The 16,145-nt window shown below is 36.3% G+C and overlaps 2 protein-coding genes across 2 annotated transcripts; both read left to right on the forward strand.

Annotated features, from left to right (window-relative positions):
• Positions 1-3,536: 3,536 nt before the first annotated feature.
• Positions 3,537-10,004, forward strand: LOC130745250 (uncharacterized). The gene is made up of 9 exons (XM_057597421.1): positions 3,537-4,725; positions 5,503-5,632; positions 6,179-6,669; positions 7,085-7,165; positions 7,316-7,420; positions 8,362-8,475; positions 8,576-8,659; positions 8,746-8,817; positions 9,310-10,004. The coding sequence occupies exons 1-9, from the start codon at positions 4,405-4,407 to the stop codon at positions 9,580-9,582; spliced, it is 1,671 nt and encodes a 556-aa protein (XP_057453404.1). The 5' UTR covers positions 3,537-4,404; the 3' UTR covers positions 9,583-10,004.
• Positions 10,005-11,175: 1,171 nt separating this feature from the next.
• LOC130749254 (uncharacterized) lies at positions 11,176-14,928 on the forward strand. The gene is made up of 7 exons (XM_057602583.1): positions 11,176-11,329; positions 12,805-12,919; positions 13,063-13,125; positions 13,248-13,295; positions 13,395-13,448; positions 14,519-14,573; positions 14,675-14,928. Exons 2-7 carry the CDS (start codon positions 12,830-12,832, stop codon positions 14,716-14,718), a joined length of 354 nt encoding a protein of 117 aa, XP_057458566.1. The 5' UTR covers positions 11,176-11,329; positions 12,805-12,829; the 3' UTR covers positions 14,719-14,928.
• Positions 14,929-16,145: the final 1,217 nt, after the last annotated feature.

Raw genomic sequence — 16,145 nt, forward strand, 5'->3', positions numbered from 1 at the left:
TAATTATATTTAGGATTAATTAGGTTAATAAGATTCTAATTTTAAATTTAAACATTTAAATTTAAAATTAAAATATTTTTAGGGATTTAGGTTTAATTAGGTTAATAAGATTTTAAATTAAATTTAAATGTTTAATTTTATTTTATTAATCCATGTGTATTTAAAAAAATAGAAAAACCACGTGGAATAAATGACTCAGCAAAAATTGAGCCACATAAGCTAGAAACACAAGTAGGGACTTATTCTGATTAAAAAAAAATTCCAGGGATTCGGAAAAAAAAAATTTCAGGGACTTATTTTTGTACGATAGACAATTTCAGGAATCTCTAGAGTATTTAAACCTATATTTGAACATAAATTAGTCTTGTCTCGCATAAATTATGTCTTGTCTAACAATTTTGTGGGAATTAGTATGAGTACGGACATATAGGTACCTAAAGGATGTGAGGACGGACATTCAAGTTGTTACCCAGATGGTATATGTCGGGAACGAGTACTTTTTCAAAATGCGGGTTTAGAGACGAGTATTATAGTACCATACCCCAATCTTATGCATTGCATCCCTATACGTAACCAATGTTAGTACCAAGTACATAATTACAATCATCACAGGAGCATGAATTCCATCTTCAAGCAACTAGCTAATTTCAAGGCTAAATTGTTAGAATCATCGTCAAGCTAACTCAACTAGACTTAAAACCTCATTGCAACCTAGATGACATACTAACAATGGTAAACCGTCTTCATAATTGATCAGACGAGTACTCTATATAGGTTGATTGTCCTTATAATCTATTCAGACAACTCATTTGTTCTTTTATTGCTCTTCTAGACTTTGAGATTCTCTCTTTGATCAAGAGTCGACTTGAGTGCCAGAGTGTCTTTTTTAAGTACTTCCCCCCCTTTTGTGGACATTTATTGCACCATCATGCTCTCTTCCGTGGATCACCGAGCTTGCGTTAGAGGTTGGTCATTCCCAGCATTTGGAAAATCACCATAAAATGAGTCCATAACACTTTGCTTTAACTTTTTTTTAGAAAGTAGAAATTGTATTATCTAAGAGGCTTGAGAACAAGCTTTCAAGAAAACAGAACAACCGCATAAATAGCATCAATAAAAAGAATGCCAGACACCCATTAGCGCTAAAAACAAAAACGGAACGAAAGAAGGAAAAACCCAAAACACAACCCCAAGCACAACCCAACCAAAAAGCTCTAAACAAAACCTCCAAACCAATGACCACATCTAACAAAGGAAAGATAAGAAAAAGGACAACTAGGACCCACTGCACCCTAAGGCCAACAAACATTCTTGGAATTACTAAAAAAAATCTGGAATAAATTTGATGAAGAAGAACCTTACATGTGTATAAATACTACATTATAGATTTATTCAAATCCAACTTTTAATTTAATTTTTTATTGATATTAAGATTTCTGATTTTTTATGTAGAGCAAACTCCAATTCCACCAAGCTAACTGATGGTCATTTTTTTTTGTTAAGAAAAATCTGGATTACAAAATGGAATGTTAGGTGATCAGTGGCGGATCCAGGACCCGGGGTCAGGGGGTTCAAATTTTTCAAATGAGCACATTGATGATGAGCTTGATCCACATTGCTCATGACCTTGCTCTCTTTACTAAAAATTTGTCCATGACCTTCCTAAAATTAAAAACATACCAATACCATAATCATAATTCTTAATATGTCTTATGAATTAGGAAAATCAATTTAGGGAAATCAAGCTTTACACAACAACAAGAATTAGGGACATTGCACAAAAACACTAACCAAAAAATCACTTGAAAAATCACTTTCACGTTTTTTTTTATAAGCCATGAATTATATATTGAAACGAAGTACAATGGGTACTTCAACCCAATAAAAAAAAAGGAAAAAACATCTAAAAACATCTAAGAACAAGATTAACTATAAACTGCCACAAAGTCTGATTAGCAAAGCCTATTGCCATGTCTACTAGCCCATTACTCCTTCCAATACCAGATAAGACCCAATTGCTAAAGCTGTAGCAGCCCTTGAAGTCCATCACAACCGAATCCCATCAGCATCTTGCCAAGAATGAATTAGAAATGATACAACATCAGTGAACCAGGGGAAACCAATACTAGAAACTGTCCTCACATGAGTCAAGAATCCCCATCACAGCACTAGCATTATATATAAACCAACCTGCCCCATATTAAACCATTATCTACATACACCCAGCACCGCCATCCAAAGTGTCCTCAAACCATTATTCTGCTTCTGATTTAACATTAATAGTTCATGTTGCAGTAGATGAAATTTTCGATCCTTTGGTAAAACAGTAGACAATCCTAACCAATTATGACAGCAATTCCATACCTCAACCACCCCCTGACAAGAGAAAAACAAGTGACCAGTAGTCTCTTCCTCCACATTGCACAACACGCACTTAGCCTCATCCTCACTGAATAATATTTCTTCTCCTCATATTGGCTCTTGATTGAATCCTGTCAATTACAACCTTCCAAACAAAACCAGTAGCATTAGATGGCGCAATACCATACCATATTTTCTTAAATAGCACAGAGTCCTCCCCTTCAATTGGGCCCAACAGCGCTTCGTATGCGGACCGGACAGTAAACTTCCCCTCAGTTTCAGGTGACCATCTCCAAGCATCCTTCCTATTCTGGTTTAATTGTGCCGGCAGTATCAATCACTCTCACGTTTAATTTTAAAAAGAAAAATACAGTGCTCACTGTGTGTAAAGGGAAAAGCCCTCCCCCTCTCTGGAACCCTTCCCCCTCTAACACACCATCATCATCTTATTCCTTTCTCCAATCTCTCTGGAACCCCTCCTCCTCCCTCACTTTCTTACCCAAAACTGCCAAAAGTTGCTCGCCACAAAAACACATCTGTAATTTCTAAACACTATCATTCTATTTCTATCAATCTAATTTCTAAAACATTGCACAAAAACACATCTGTGACTGTAAACCCATTTCTCTACAAAACATCAAAATTCAAAACCAACTCAATTAAACTCCACATCCACCATCTGACCATCACATATTCACATCCATACCAAAATAAATAAGAAAGAAAGAAACCTTGACTCCTTGAGTGCAGCTGTGCAGATTCCCAACGCTGGCAACGCAGAGCACTTCTCGTGACATACAGAGATTGAGAGGCGCGCGGCGGTGGTGGCGTGGCGTGGCGTGGCGTGGTGGTGGGCTGGTGGCCGGTGGTGGGCTGCGTGTGTGCTTCAATGCTTGTTGACGGCCAGACCTAATGAGACTGAGAGTGCGAGAAAGACTGGGTGATCTGTGAGTGTGTGAGAGAGAGAGGTGCAAGTGGGGTCATGGGTGCAAATTAAAAATCTCAGGGGGTTCAAAAAAATTTAATACAGGGGGGTAAGTAGAATTTTTTTTCTTTTCAGGGGGTTCAGTTGAACCCCCTCAGTGCTACGTGGGTCCGCCCCTGTAGGTGATGGACCCCTGATGATGAGATCCCTCTTCCCCTCTCTCTCATCCTCTGCAATAAAACAACTCTCTCTCTCTCTCTTCTCTGAACCCTTTACATAACTTTTTAAAATTTCCTCACTCTTTTTCACAAGCAATCCCTGAAGAGGGGAAAAAAAGAAGCCAAGTTTCCTCCCTCACCCAAATCCAATATTCCACTATCATCTTCCCATTTTGCTCATTTGTGCTTCAAAGTCTCCTCACCCTTGACCTTGATCTTCTTCTTCACCCAATTTCTCAAATGGCTTTACCACTCAGATTTTAGGGTTTCCAAGTTTCTGGGTCTCTTCAAGTTCTTTCCTTTAATGGGGTTTTGCCCCTTTTTCAGTGCTGGGTCTTGAACTGGTAAAAGGGTCAAGCTTGATAGTGCTGGAAAAAGGAGAGGAATCACTCACATTGTGTTTGTCAAAAAGGGAGGGTTTTGCTTTGTGTTTTTGTTTTTGGGGGCTTTTGTGAACAGTGCTTGCTTTTTTGGAAGCTTATTTCAGAAGCAATTTGCCCCCTTTTGAACGTGATTTGCATTTACTGCTATCATGGACTCACACAATGTTCTCTTTTTTTGATCTTATTTATAGTGCTGCTTTGTTTTTTTATTTCTTTTCTCTTTTTGGACTCGGAGCAATTTTTCTTGTGAACCCCGTGAATTTGGGTCTTTTATGTAGGGAGTTGGAGTAGCTAGCCTTGTTTATGTAATGAATTCTGGTAGATCAAGTTGATTTATTTTATGGGTAGCATTGATGATTTAGCATCACAAGCGTTTCGATATAAGGGGAATTGGATTGATGGTGATGGATATGGGATGGGTATCAACAGCTATAGTTAGTTGTTGAGGATGATGTTTCGGTTATAGTTGTAGGAGCGAGGTTTCACTTTCTGGGGTGAATCTGATGAGGCTTTGGTGATGGAGGATATAGGGTTGTTCAAGCAAGGTTGGCAATGGCTTCTGTCGCAGAAGGGTGCCTGCCGGCGTGCTCGAACTGCGGTGACTTGTTGTAGAGATAGAACTGGCATGTTCATTGAACGGCATTGGCCTGTGGTGTGCAGTGGCTGCTCCAAATTGGGGAGCTTACTCATGTTATCATTGGTTTATTGGAAAGACTCTGCTTTAAGGGGCTTTCAGTCCTTCATTAAGTTCGGTTCAGTGATGCTTCTGCTTATAATGTGGAGCTGCTTTCTTTGTCTGACTTCGATGCATTGCTTGGTTTACGTGCTTGTTAGTATGGTATGTCTCCATTTCAGCTTGTCTAAACCTTTATTCTTGCTGATCTTGTGCTTACATCTATTTTCCATTTATGTAATTTTATTTTTAGCAGTTCTTTGGGTAACTATTATGCCTCCTTCAGTAAGGTAGGTGTTTTAGAACAGTGGCAGTTATCTTATCATTTAACAGTGTGATGGCTTATTGAATTGCCTAATTAGTCTTATAAAATATTACTTGGCCCCTCAAGCATACTTTTAGACTTTAATAGTTAGTCTAAAAATGGGAATTCTCCATTAAAATTGTATGACAGAGGTAAGTTTCAAGCCTTCAGGAATAATACAAAGATTTATTAACCAAGAGGCTGTTTCAAATTTTGAGAGATTAATGGGCAATGTGGATGTTATAATTAGTGTTGTCAAAGTTAGCCTCAGGTGGTTGGCTAGATGTTAATGTCATTAGATTTCAAGTTCATTCGGTTTTTTCTTATGACCATTTAGCAGTTAATTATTTTGGCATCATATTACTTGTATTCCCTTTTAATTCTAATTTGAGGTAAAAGTGTTATGGTAGATTTTTTAATATCCTAACTTGTGTCTAGGTTCTAGTTCCAGTGGCGACTAGACTCTGCTTTAAATTTTAGTTGCAGAGGTGGGTTGCACAGCTTTTGTGATAGATCTCCACTATCTTAAAGGGGGACTTATAATTATAGAAGTGGTTGCTTCAGTTCAAATCAGTAACAAATAATTGTGCAGATAAAACTCTATACACTTCTTCTCACAGTTGAATTGAATGCTTCAGGGTGTTGCTGGAGTTGCTGTCCAATACTTGGGTTATACTCCTGGGATTTTTATTGTAGGGCTTTTTGCCATCCTTATTTTGTGGATGTATGCTAACTTCTGGATAGCAGGAACGTTACTCATAGTTGGAGGTATGGTGTTCTTTCTTGTTTTTGGGGTTTCAAATATTTTCAGGAGGATTTGGATCCTCTCATGTGACATGGCAATGTCAAGTGTAACATTGTGCCTGTCTCTCTCTTCATAAATTTTTAAAGGGTCCCTCATATTTAATACATGTGAAGAGAGATAGACACCAAACTTCAACATGAGAGTTATCACATGATAGGATCCTGATCCATTCTCCTGATGACCTTGATAAAAGAGGAAAGCAATACATGCTATCTATTGTTCTTTTGTCTTTTGTTTTGTGTACACTATTTATTAATATGTTCATACTTGAGGCAATATTTGTCAATTGCGTTTTTCCTGGCTATAATGTCACTTGCTGACATTCCCTTATCTGACTGATTTAACCCTAACAAAGTGGCTTGGCTCTGATGTGTTATTAGCTAATTTTGGAGTACTATTGAGTTCAGTTGATGTTCTTTAAGGGCAACAGCACACTTCTATTTTTGTTGGCTTAATTGAGTGTTTCTCTATTTTTAATCCTGAAATTTGTTTTTCAATTACAAATGCAGGTTATTTATTCTCCCTAAATCATGCACGTTTAATGGTTTTAGTTGGAGCTATGTATGCCATGTATTGTGTTCAAGTACGAGTGGGATGGCTGGGTGTTTTCCTGGCTATAAACCTTGCATTTCTCTCTAATGACATCTTGAATTTTCTACTCCAATGGTTTGATAATTTGAGTGAAAGTTCGCATGCTGAAGAGCAGAAGCAATCAGAAACAGTTGTTGAAGATGACTTCTCCGAAGAGTGTGAATATTCTATCCCGACTGTTGAATCTGAGAATTTGCAATCATGTCAATCATCCAGTAAACCTCCTGTCACCACATCAGTTGTTGATAACAAGAAAGAACTTTCTGTTAACAAAGTTGTTAAAGAGCAAACATGTTCAATTGATGAAATGAGAAGGATATTGAAGAGTCTGAATCATTATGAAGCCCTTGAGTTTATCCGCCACAAAAAGATTGATGCAGCAGATTTGAAAAAGGAATACCGGAAAAAGGTATTTGTTTATTTTTTCTTTTGCTTTCTCTATGTCGTATTGTGTCATTGTTGTCAAAATATTTATTCAGTCTGCTGTATATGAGTTTAAGTAATACCATGTTACATTGTATGTGTAATTACATTTTGACCCATGTTGTGGCTACTTACCAACTTAAAGGATTTTTGGTTTATTTTCTGTTTTCATATTCATTTGATTTATTAATAATCGTAAAAATTTTCAAAGCGGCTTCATTTTGTTTCTTATTTTATGATTTCCTTCTCAGAATCTTCAAAGAAGGGAACAGAATGAGATGAAGTTTTTGTTATTATAATATAAAGTATATTAATTAAGAATGAAAACAGAAAACAGGAAAAATACCCTCTTATGTTCTGATATTTTTTATGGACTATTCCTTCTTTAATTAATGATGTAGGCTATGCTTGTGCATCCTGATAAAAATATGGGCAGTTCGTTGGCAAGTGAGTCATTTAAGAAGCTGCAATGTGCATACGAGGTAAAGTTCTGAGTAGAAGCTGTGCAGCCTCTCTTACTGCTGATAGATAAGCATTTAATGCATATTTGATATATAATGCATAAATATAAGTGGTTCTCGCTAACATTTCTAAATTGACTTCCCCCTTAACAAGTTATGTGAAACTTCCAGGTTCTTTCTGACCCTGTGAAGAAGCGAGACTATGATGAGCAATTAAGAAAAGAAGAATCCATGACTATAAGTGTCTGCCAGAAATCCCACAGTAGTTCACATCAGGTAAATCTGATGATATTCCTGCAAATGACTGACGAATTCTGCTTGAATTCTGTGCATCAGTTAGTCCATAGATTTATAAGTTGAAGTCTTGATTTTGCAAATAAAAAATGTTTTGGTAAGATATCAACATGGGGGTTCTAATGGTTTGTTTGGTTGAGAGTAGTTACAGTAGAGAGAGATATTGACGATAGAGTTAGTGAAGAGAGATCCAGTCCATACGCGTTTGGTTGCTGCGAGATGAGGAGAGAAAGAGTTGGTTGCTGCCAAGAATTGAGAGTTGTCTTACACATTATTTGACTTTTACGTTTATAACCATTTGATAATATTGATAAACCCAAAAAACATGTCTTATGTGGGATAATTGTCTTTTAATATAAAAATTAATTTTCTCTCTTTCATCCACCTCATTCTTTCTCTTCTATCACTATCATACTGAACAGCCTACAAAATCACCTTTTTCACTCTACTCATCTGTTCTCTTCTCTCTTTCTCTCCTCAACCAAACAAGGCATAAATGCTGAGAAAGTGAGAAATTATTTTCATCTTCATTTCATGAAGAATTGTTCCTTAATATAATGTGTGGTAGTTAAGCAGTTCTTTTATTTGTTCAGATATAGTACCCTTACATTTATAAGTTCCATATATTATTATTTGTATCACCAAAGAAATTTTCCTTTAGTTACCTGCTGAACAGTTAAAGAAAAACTTAATATCTTTCATTTTTTCCTTTAGATTGTCACTTCCTTTGGATATCAACTAGTCTGGTGGGTTTGAAGTGCTTTACAGGAAGTTTCTGATACAAAAGTACTATATTGACATTTTAAACGAGATATATGTCCAAGTCAAATATTCTATTTGGACATGTTACTGAATTATTAATCTCACTGAAGACCTTTTATCAGATAAATATTGATTAGTGACTGTACATGTATTCTTCTCAGGATAATACTGACTATCGGTCTGAAGAATCCAGGCGTATACAGTGCACTAAGTGTGGGAATTCACATATTTGGGTGTGCACTAACAGGAGTAAGGCCAAAGCAAGATGGTGTCAGGTCTGATTTCTTTAACATTCTCATTATTAATTGTCTGCACCTTTCTCTCTGATGCATGCTCACTTTCACTTATTCTGAATTTTACATCTCTTGGATGCAGGACTGCTGTCAGTTCCATCAGGCCAAAGATGGAGATGGATGGGTTGAATATAAAGGGTCTTTGGTTTTTGACAAGCCTCAAAAGGTAAATTCTTCATAGCAAATAATTTTTTCCTACTTCATCGTATACTGTTTGCATTTAATTTCTGAACATTAATCCTGTCTTCATAGGTGGAGATTCCACGTGCTTTTGTTTGCGCGGAGAGCAAAATTTTCGATGTGTCAGAGTGGGCTATTTGTCAGGTCAGTGTGTTCTATGCATAGTATTTATTGGTGGCTTGGTGCATATATAAAATACATCCTTACCTCATTTGGTCTTAATCTGAAATGATGAAAATTAGAGAAAAACCAGAACATGGTTATAAAAAATGTGAAACATGAGAAAAGGTGAAACATGCACATGTGGGGTTCACTTTTTAAGAATGACAATGAGGAATGAAAATCATTTAATTCCTTGAGGCATTCCAACTTATTGGAATTGCATTTATGTAGGATTAGTTATAGGTGAATGTGGAAGTCGCAATGTTACAGAATTCTTAATAATCTGAGAAGTTCTTCGATTGACAATAAGGGTTATTTAGGTTTTTTGTTTGGACTTGAGGTCAAAGCAATATGAGCCTCTCCTTTTTCTTCGGACCCGAGTCCAAAAGGGTTAAAATATGAGGGTTGAAATGAAATCTTGATTGAGGATTTGTTTACTCTATTTTCTGGACCTGACAGCCTTATTTCATGCAGGGAATGGCTTGTAGGCCTAACACCCATCGTCCAAGCTTCCATGTAAACATGGTTGGCTTGGAGAAAAGCCCGCGCTGCAACTCAAGTAGATTCCCATGGGATTTGGACGCTGAAATGATGATGGATGAAGATGAAGAGGCGTTTGACTTGTGGCTTCAGCAGGCTCTGGCATCTGGTTTCTTTTGTGAGACCTCCAAACGCAGGAAGAGTTGGAGTCCTTTCAAATTGCCTCAGAAGAAAGGGAAGAAGCAATGGCGAAGAACATCATGCTGAAAGCTGAACTCTCTGCGGGGATTATTCACAGTTCATTGCTCATCCCTAAGGGATTGATGGAGTTTAACTTTTTGTTGGAAAGAGGTGGATTGCTGAGATCAAAACAAGAAGGACTAGCACCACTCAGAACAAGGTGCCTTATCTCATCCAAGATAGATGAGATAAGAGCCTTGTGGGGTAAATTACATAGCCAGGGTTGACAAGTTGCTTTACCATATTTCATATCCCTATATATACACTACCGGTATTAAAAGTGCAAAAACCTTGGTTAACAGAACTGAGCATGCTTCTGGTTCCTAGTTCTTACTGTATCCTTGTTCTTATATTTGATGGTGGTCTTTTTGAGGGTTATCTGGGACTACTTTTGGTTCTTTGTAAATACATGCTAATAAAAATTTCTCACATGGCTTCTGACTTGGTTATCAGCATCCATTTTAGAGTTATGTTACATCCACAACTTCTTTACCTTTCCTTCACAGTTCACACCCTTCTCTGTATAGGTTACATCTGGATCTTTGTTGAGTTCACATTAGAGGGATGACATTTCTATATGCTTGTCAAGAGTCATCTAAATTTGAATGCATGGAACTAAGAGACGAGGATTTTGATAATTCGAGCAAACCCAAAGTAGCACAAATTCTTAAGGAACCTTCAGGGTCCTTAGGTTCAATAATGCACGAGATTGTTGATGCCTTCTATGTTCCGATGTCACCATACATTTGCGGACGACGGCTTGCTCCATGGGTGATTGATCAACGAGGGCTTGAAGTGAGCGACTCAATTTTTTTGTTCTTACCATACCTGTACCAAAAAATGGGGGATGGTTCAAATAATGTATGGTGACGTACCATGAAAATGCACTTTGAAGTGCGACACCATCGTACTTTAAAATGTGTTACTATCGCACTTTTAAAAATGAAGGAGACGAGAAAGAGGGTTGCTTACTAGTTCATGACGAGTGAAAATGAGTAACGGAGAGCGAGCGACGAGCGACGGATGACAACGATTGAGCGGCGAGAATGAACAACGACGAACGGTGTACGGCGAGTAGTGTTGTGCTTGGAGGGAGAGAAGAAGCGAGTAGGGAGGGAGAAACATACCTGATTCGAGTGGGAGTTTGAGGGGGATTAGAAGATTAGTTAGAGGAGAGAAATGGAAATGAAAGTGAGATAGTTGGTGATTTGGAGAAGTTATTTCATTAAAGATATTTTAGTATTTTTTTACCACTTTAGGAGTGACATGAATAAATGCGTGGAATGACAATAACAATTTCCAAATTGTATACGCACGTAGTAAGTAACAAAAATAATATCAACTACAAAAACCAATATCCTTAAGCATATAATCTAAAATTTGATTCATGGGTGACGTGTATGAAGAATGATTTGTTGAAAGAAGTCTATCCATTTAATGTGAACTTCAAAGTAATTAATCTTGTGATCGTCAGTTTTGCGAATATATTGAGAAAAAACAAGTAATGTATTATTATTATTATTATTATTATTATTATTATTATTATTAACTTGACACAAAAAAAATGGAATGAAATAAAAGAAATAATAAATGAGAAAAAGACAAGAAGAAAGATGAGTTGAATGTAAGAAAAAGCATGTGATATTGTGATCTGGGACTGGGCCAACATACATAATACTACATTAGAGAGAGAGAGAGAGAGAGAGAGAGGGACGTGAACACCGACTGGGCGTTCGGTGCTCTGCTGATTACGGTTGTGCCCCCCACCGCTCCGGTAAGCGAATACTTGGATCTTCTTCTTTCCTTTGATCTTCAAACCTAGTCCTTTTCTTCATATCTGGATTTAGCTGCTGCAATGATTTTGACCCATGATGATTTTCAAAGCTAGTAGTAGAGTTATTGAGCTTCGAAAACCAATTGGTTTTTCAAATCCTCAGATGTGTTTTTCCTAGCACAGAAAGCTTGCAAATTGATTGATTTGATTGTGTGTAGTAGCGAGCGAGCTTGCAAATGGGTTTTGCAACTTTGTTGTATTCATGAAATGATTGCTATTATTTTGTGCTTGCGCCCAATTAGTTAAGAACTCAGAATCTTTTGTGCCCAGTATTTGTAGATCACTTGTAAGTTAGACAATATTTTCTATTTCACTAAGTGGGGTCGGCTATATGGATCACACTGAGCCGTTGAGCTCGATCAAAAAACACAAATTTGTGGGATATTATCGACAATGACATCATTTTTAAAAAGATCTTCCAATGTTGCTTTTTATTAGGATAGGCATATCTCCAATTTTCATTACTACAATGTGAATACCGTGATGGAGAGGAAGAATTAAGGTCAAATGATAAGAGACTTACGTAATATATGATTACTAAAATTTGACCTGCAGTTTCCCAAAAAGTTTGATTGCTTTCTCTTCCCTGTCTGTTTTCTTTTGAAATAACATGATTACACTAAAATGATGGTTGTTGTGATTTTCTGAAGCATTTATTTCCAGTTGATCTTAGTGTAAGTAGCACAGCTTTTTGTTAACTAGGTAGGTTTAATAAGCTTGTCAGCCAATGTTTTCTTTGTCCTACTTATGCGTCACAAACCATTTTTTTATTAGATTTTTAAGGATCGGATTCGGAACTGATATACAGAATATATGTATTTTAACTGGTCTTAGTTGTAAGGGTTTTAGGTTTTTGAGTTAGTTTGAGAAGATATTTGTTTGCTGTACTGGCCATACAGGTCTTTCTGTTTGTTGAGATGTGTGTGGTTTGGTCATCTTATATATTTGGAGATCATATATGTCTCTTGGGGTGGGTTCATAGGGAGTTGCCTATGCTTTTCTAACTCTTGTTTGTATCTTTTGTACATGACTATTTAATCATTTGTTAATCATGGTTAAAATTCCCCTTCTCAATGAAAACAATTTGTTTTCATTTCTAGGGTGATGTTTTCTTCCCTCTGACGGGTTTTCTAAATGGATAAAACATAACATGCTGTTTTTATTGTTGTCCAATTACAAATTACAAGTGGATTAGAAAAGGAGAAGTTGAGGGAAATTGTCATATTACTAAATATTAATAAATTGTGTGGCTGAGTTTTTCATTGGGTAACAAGTAACAGCAGAAACAATACTTATAGTATTGTAGGTATTTTTTGTCCTTTCTGAATTCCAATTGCTAGTTTAGAAATTATCTGTGAATATGGTATTTCATGCAATCGAGAATTTTCTGCTAACAAGGTCTATTGTTGTCGCAGCATATTTATAGACAAAAAGGACTTCATGTCTAACATAGAGGATAACAAAGAACTTGGACAGATGGAGGTGGATGCATCTGCAGGATCAACTAACATGCCGTCGCCCCAGAAGGAGGTTCTAATATGATCTAGCCTTCTTGCATACTTAAATTTAAAAGTTAAATTTGAATATGGATGAGATAATCTCTTTATTATGAGGTTGTTATACCGCCAAAAGAATTTTTTATTTAGCGACTTATGAATTCACAAATCTTGTAGGAGGAAGTTGTAAAGAAGAAATATGGAGGAATGATGCCCAAAAAACCACCACTCATATCTAAGGTAGTACATCTGATTTTCTGTGTAAATGTGTTTAATTTATGAAATCAAGATGGCCAATGCCCATGTATATTTGGCGATAAGTGCTGAATAATTTTTCATTTGACATTTAACTTCAATGCCAGGACCATGAGCGTGCATACTTCGATTCTGCTGATTGGGCACTGGGAAAGGTACTTCTGGAAAATGCATCTCTGTACTCTGTACTGTAGTATGTAATAGTAGAATATATTGAATTTTCTGACACCCTTCTGTGCCCTCACATGAAACAGCAAGGCGGTGGCAAGCCCAAGGGACCACTTGAGGCTCTTCGGCCTAAATTACAGGTATTTATCCAATGTTCGTGTACCTGATTTAGATACAGGGATGTTGTTTTCCATGGCTTGATAATGATTGTTCTGTTGTGTGAACTGTGAATTGCTTGCTGCCTGATGGCCTTTTACTGTATTTCTGAGATAGCTATCCCATGAAAATGTCATTTTCTGTTGTAGTACAAAGAAACAAAACAATGAATTGTCTCAAGGAAATTATACTCACAGTTAGTGTTAAATAGCTATGAGAACAAGCTTATATATATATATAACTCTTCCAGTCGTAGTGTTGTGTGTGTCTAGCAATTTTTTTTGTATGTGTGTTTGGCCAATTGGTTGGTGAAGCTTCTAACGATCAAGGATTTCATACAAAGTTTAGAGAAACAATAGTTATGCACATTGGAGGTTTAAATGTTTTAGTTATGGAATTGGGACTAGCACTTGCTCTATATATTGGCTTTCTTAACTGCTTCACATTGGAATTACAATAAATGGGTAGTATAATGGATAATAAATTTATGATTACAAAGTCTACAGGACTGTACCTTCCTTGTTCACTGACTTGTTACTATCATAAGGTTATAGGATACCTTGAATGGCAGATACTGAAAAGTGAAAGCTTCAAATCTGTTATCATCCATCCAATTTTCACAAGTTATTAAAATTGAGGGCATGTTTGTTTATGTTTTTATTTGAGTAGGTATTTTTTAAATAAACGAAATCTAAATTTTTATGTAATGACATAAGTTTTAGTGCATTTTTTAGAGTCTGGAAAGATTAACTACTGAAAAGAAAATTCAGAAAAGCATTTTTTCCCCGAAACTTATCCGTTAAATGTTGGGTAGATGTGTAGACACCCAGAGGGAGAAAGGAAGGAGGAAGAGAAGAGAGAGAAGTAATGAATGTGATATATGATATGATGTGATAAGAAGAGAAATAATTTGAGTATATGTGGAGCGTCTGTATTGTTTAAGTGTCTACAAATCATAACACAACTTATCCACACACACCTTTAGACTCTAATCATACCTACCTGCCATTTTCATGTACATGACAAAATTCTGCTTGACATTTCTTCATTTCAGCCAACACAGCAGCAAACACGATACCGGAAATCTCCTTATGCTCCTTCTGGAGAAGGTATGCTTTTATTTTAATGTCTTGCTTTGTTTAGTGAAGTTTGTTAACTTGGCATCTTCACAGGGAAATAACTAAACTTGCTTGTGTTGTCCTTTATATAGAAGGGGGAAGTGTTCCATCTGAGGATGCAACTTCCAATGAGTAAGCAGCACTCTCTCCATTGATGATGTGCTGACTTTTGTTCTGATACCTCAGTAGGTATGACTTCTTGTTGTTTTCAACAATAAAAAGCAGTTTATCATGTATTCATATTAGAAGAAGACAAATGATTTGACTTGCAGCTATGTTGTACACACTTACTGGGATTGTGATTTTTGTTTTCTACTCATATTCCCCCTCCCCCTATCTTCCTTTATTTGATAGGTTTGGGGAAAATAGGCAATAAGAAATTAAGAATGAAAAGAGAAAAAAAAAAAAGGTGTCCTCTAAAAGGATCTGACTCTGCAATCTATTTCACCCACTTGATGGAACTGGAGTAGGCATATATTAAAAACATAATTACAGAGACGATCCTAATCTAACATTAATGGTTTAAAACTTGTAGACATTAATATTGTACATACAATACATCTCATTAGTATTAGAAGCGTCCGAACGGTGTTTTGAAACTCCGGGAGCTATTTTAAAGTAAATATGCTATTAAATTATTTTTAGTTGATTAAAGGATAAGTTACGTTGTAAATTTATCACGTGCAAGAAATTTTACTAGTTCAAATGGTATGATTCTTCTTAAGTAAGGTCTCAAATTTGAGTGCATTGTACAAAGAAAATTCCCAATGAGAGCTTGCTACCCAAGAGTGTGGATGCTCCGGATTCAAAAAATGATTGTCTTCTGTGGAGATACATGTATTCGACCTACAAATGACTTGCAAGAAATTCAAAATTCAACTTAGAAGTCAATTAACAAGCGTTAGGTTTTGAAATTTTAGTTCCCAAATTTTGTTTTTTCCCCGTGAGGATGGGTCTCGGTTCTGGGTATGTATAGATAACTTGTCCATTTGGATTAGATGATATTTTGTTTTATCATCAACTAGTTGGTAGCGTTGGATTGAATCTATCTGACAAACACTTTAAATAAAAATCACTTGCTAAGATCAATACAAACTAGAAATCTGAATTAAAATCAACGCTGGTCTCAAATGAGTTCTAAAATTTACTTTACCATACATGATAATGTTAGTCCATGTGGTGAAGAACCAAAATTGTAAATTTTCTGTTTCCATTGATGAGACGAGGAGGGAGAGGTTAAACAAATTGAAGCCTGGAGTTTTGTGAATGGATGAATTCATTCGGCTTAATTTGGATTATTGGGATTCCAAAACCAAAAATAACAAGTCTCATGTATGTTCCAGACAAGCTAAAGGCTGCAGCAACATAGCAAGTCTCAAATAATATTTTGTCAAAATAAGCTAATTTAAATGAGAAAGCAGAGTTGGCTACATCAACAATAATGTGAGGACCCATCCACATCTCAATAAAAGTTGTCCAACGAAACAATCACCACAAGGGACAAATTTGCTAGACTATTTTTTTTTTTAGAACTAACTGAAATTCATTGATAAAGAAATGTCC

This window comes from Lotus japonicus, chromosome 3 (assembly GCF_012489685.1).
Source record: "Lotus japonicus ecotype B-129 chromosome 3, LjGifu_v1.2".
Lineage (NCBI taxonomy): Eukaryota > Viridiplantae > Streptophyta > Magnoliopsida > Fabales > Fabaceae > Lotus > Lotus japonicus.

Bases quoted from the DNA above. Each gene is read 5' to 3' on its own strand.
- LOC130745250 (XM_057597421.1), top strand. From the start codon at position 4,405: ATGGAGGATATAGGGTTGTTCAAGCAAGGTTGGCAATGGCTTCTGTCG. The intron at 4,726-5,502 runs GTATGTCTCCAT...TGAATGCTTCAG, and splicing joins TTTACGTGCTTGTTAGTATG to GGTGTTGCTGGAGTTGCTGT. The intron at 8,476-8,575 runs GTCTGATTTCTT...TCTTGGATGCAG, and splicing joins CCAAAGCAAGATGGTGTCAG to GACTGCTGTCAGTTCCATCA.
- LOC130749254 (XM_057602583.1), top strand. From the start codon at position 12,830: ATGTCTAACATAGAGGATAACAAAGAACTTGGACAGATGGAGGTGGAT. The intron at 12,920-13,062 runs GTTCTAATATGA...CAAATCTTGTAG, and splicing joins TGCCGTCGCCCCAGAAGGAG to GAGGAAGTTGTAAAGAAGAA. The intron at 14,574-14,674 runs GTATGCTTTTAT...TCCTTTATATAG, and splicing joins TTATGCTCCTTCTGGAGAAG to AAGGGGGAAGTGTTCCATCT.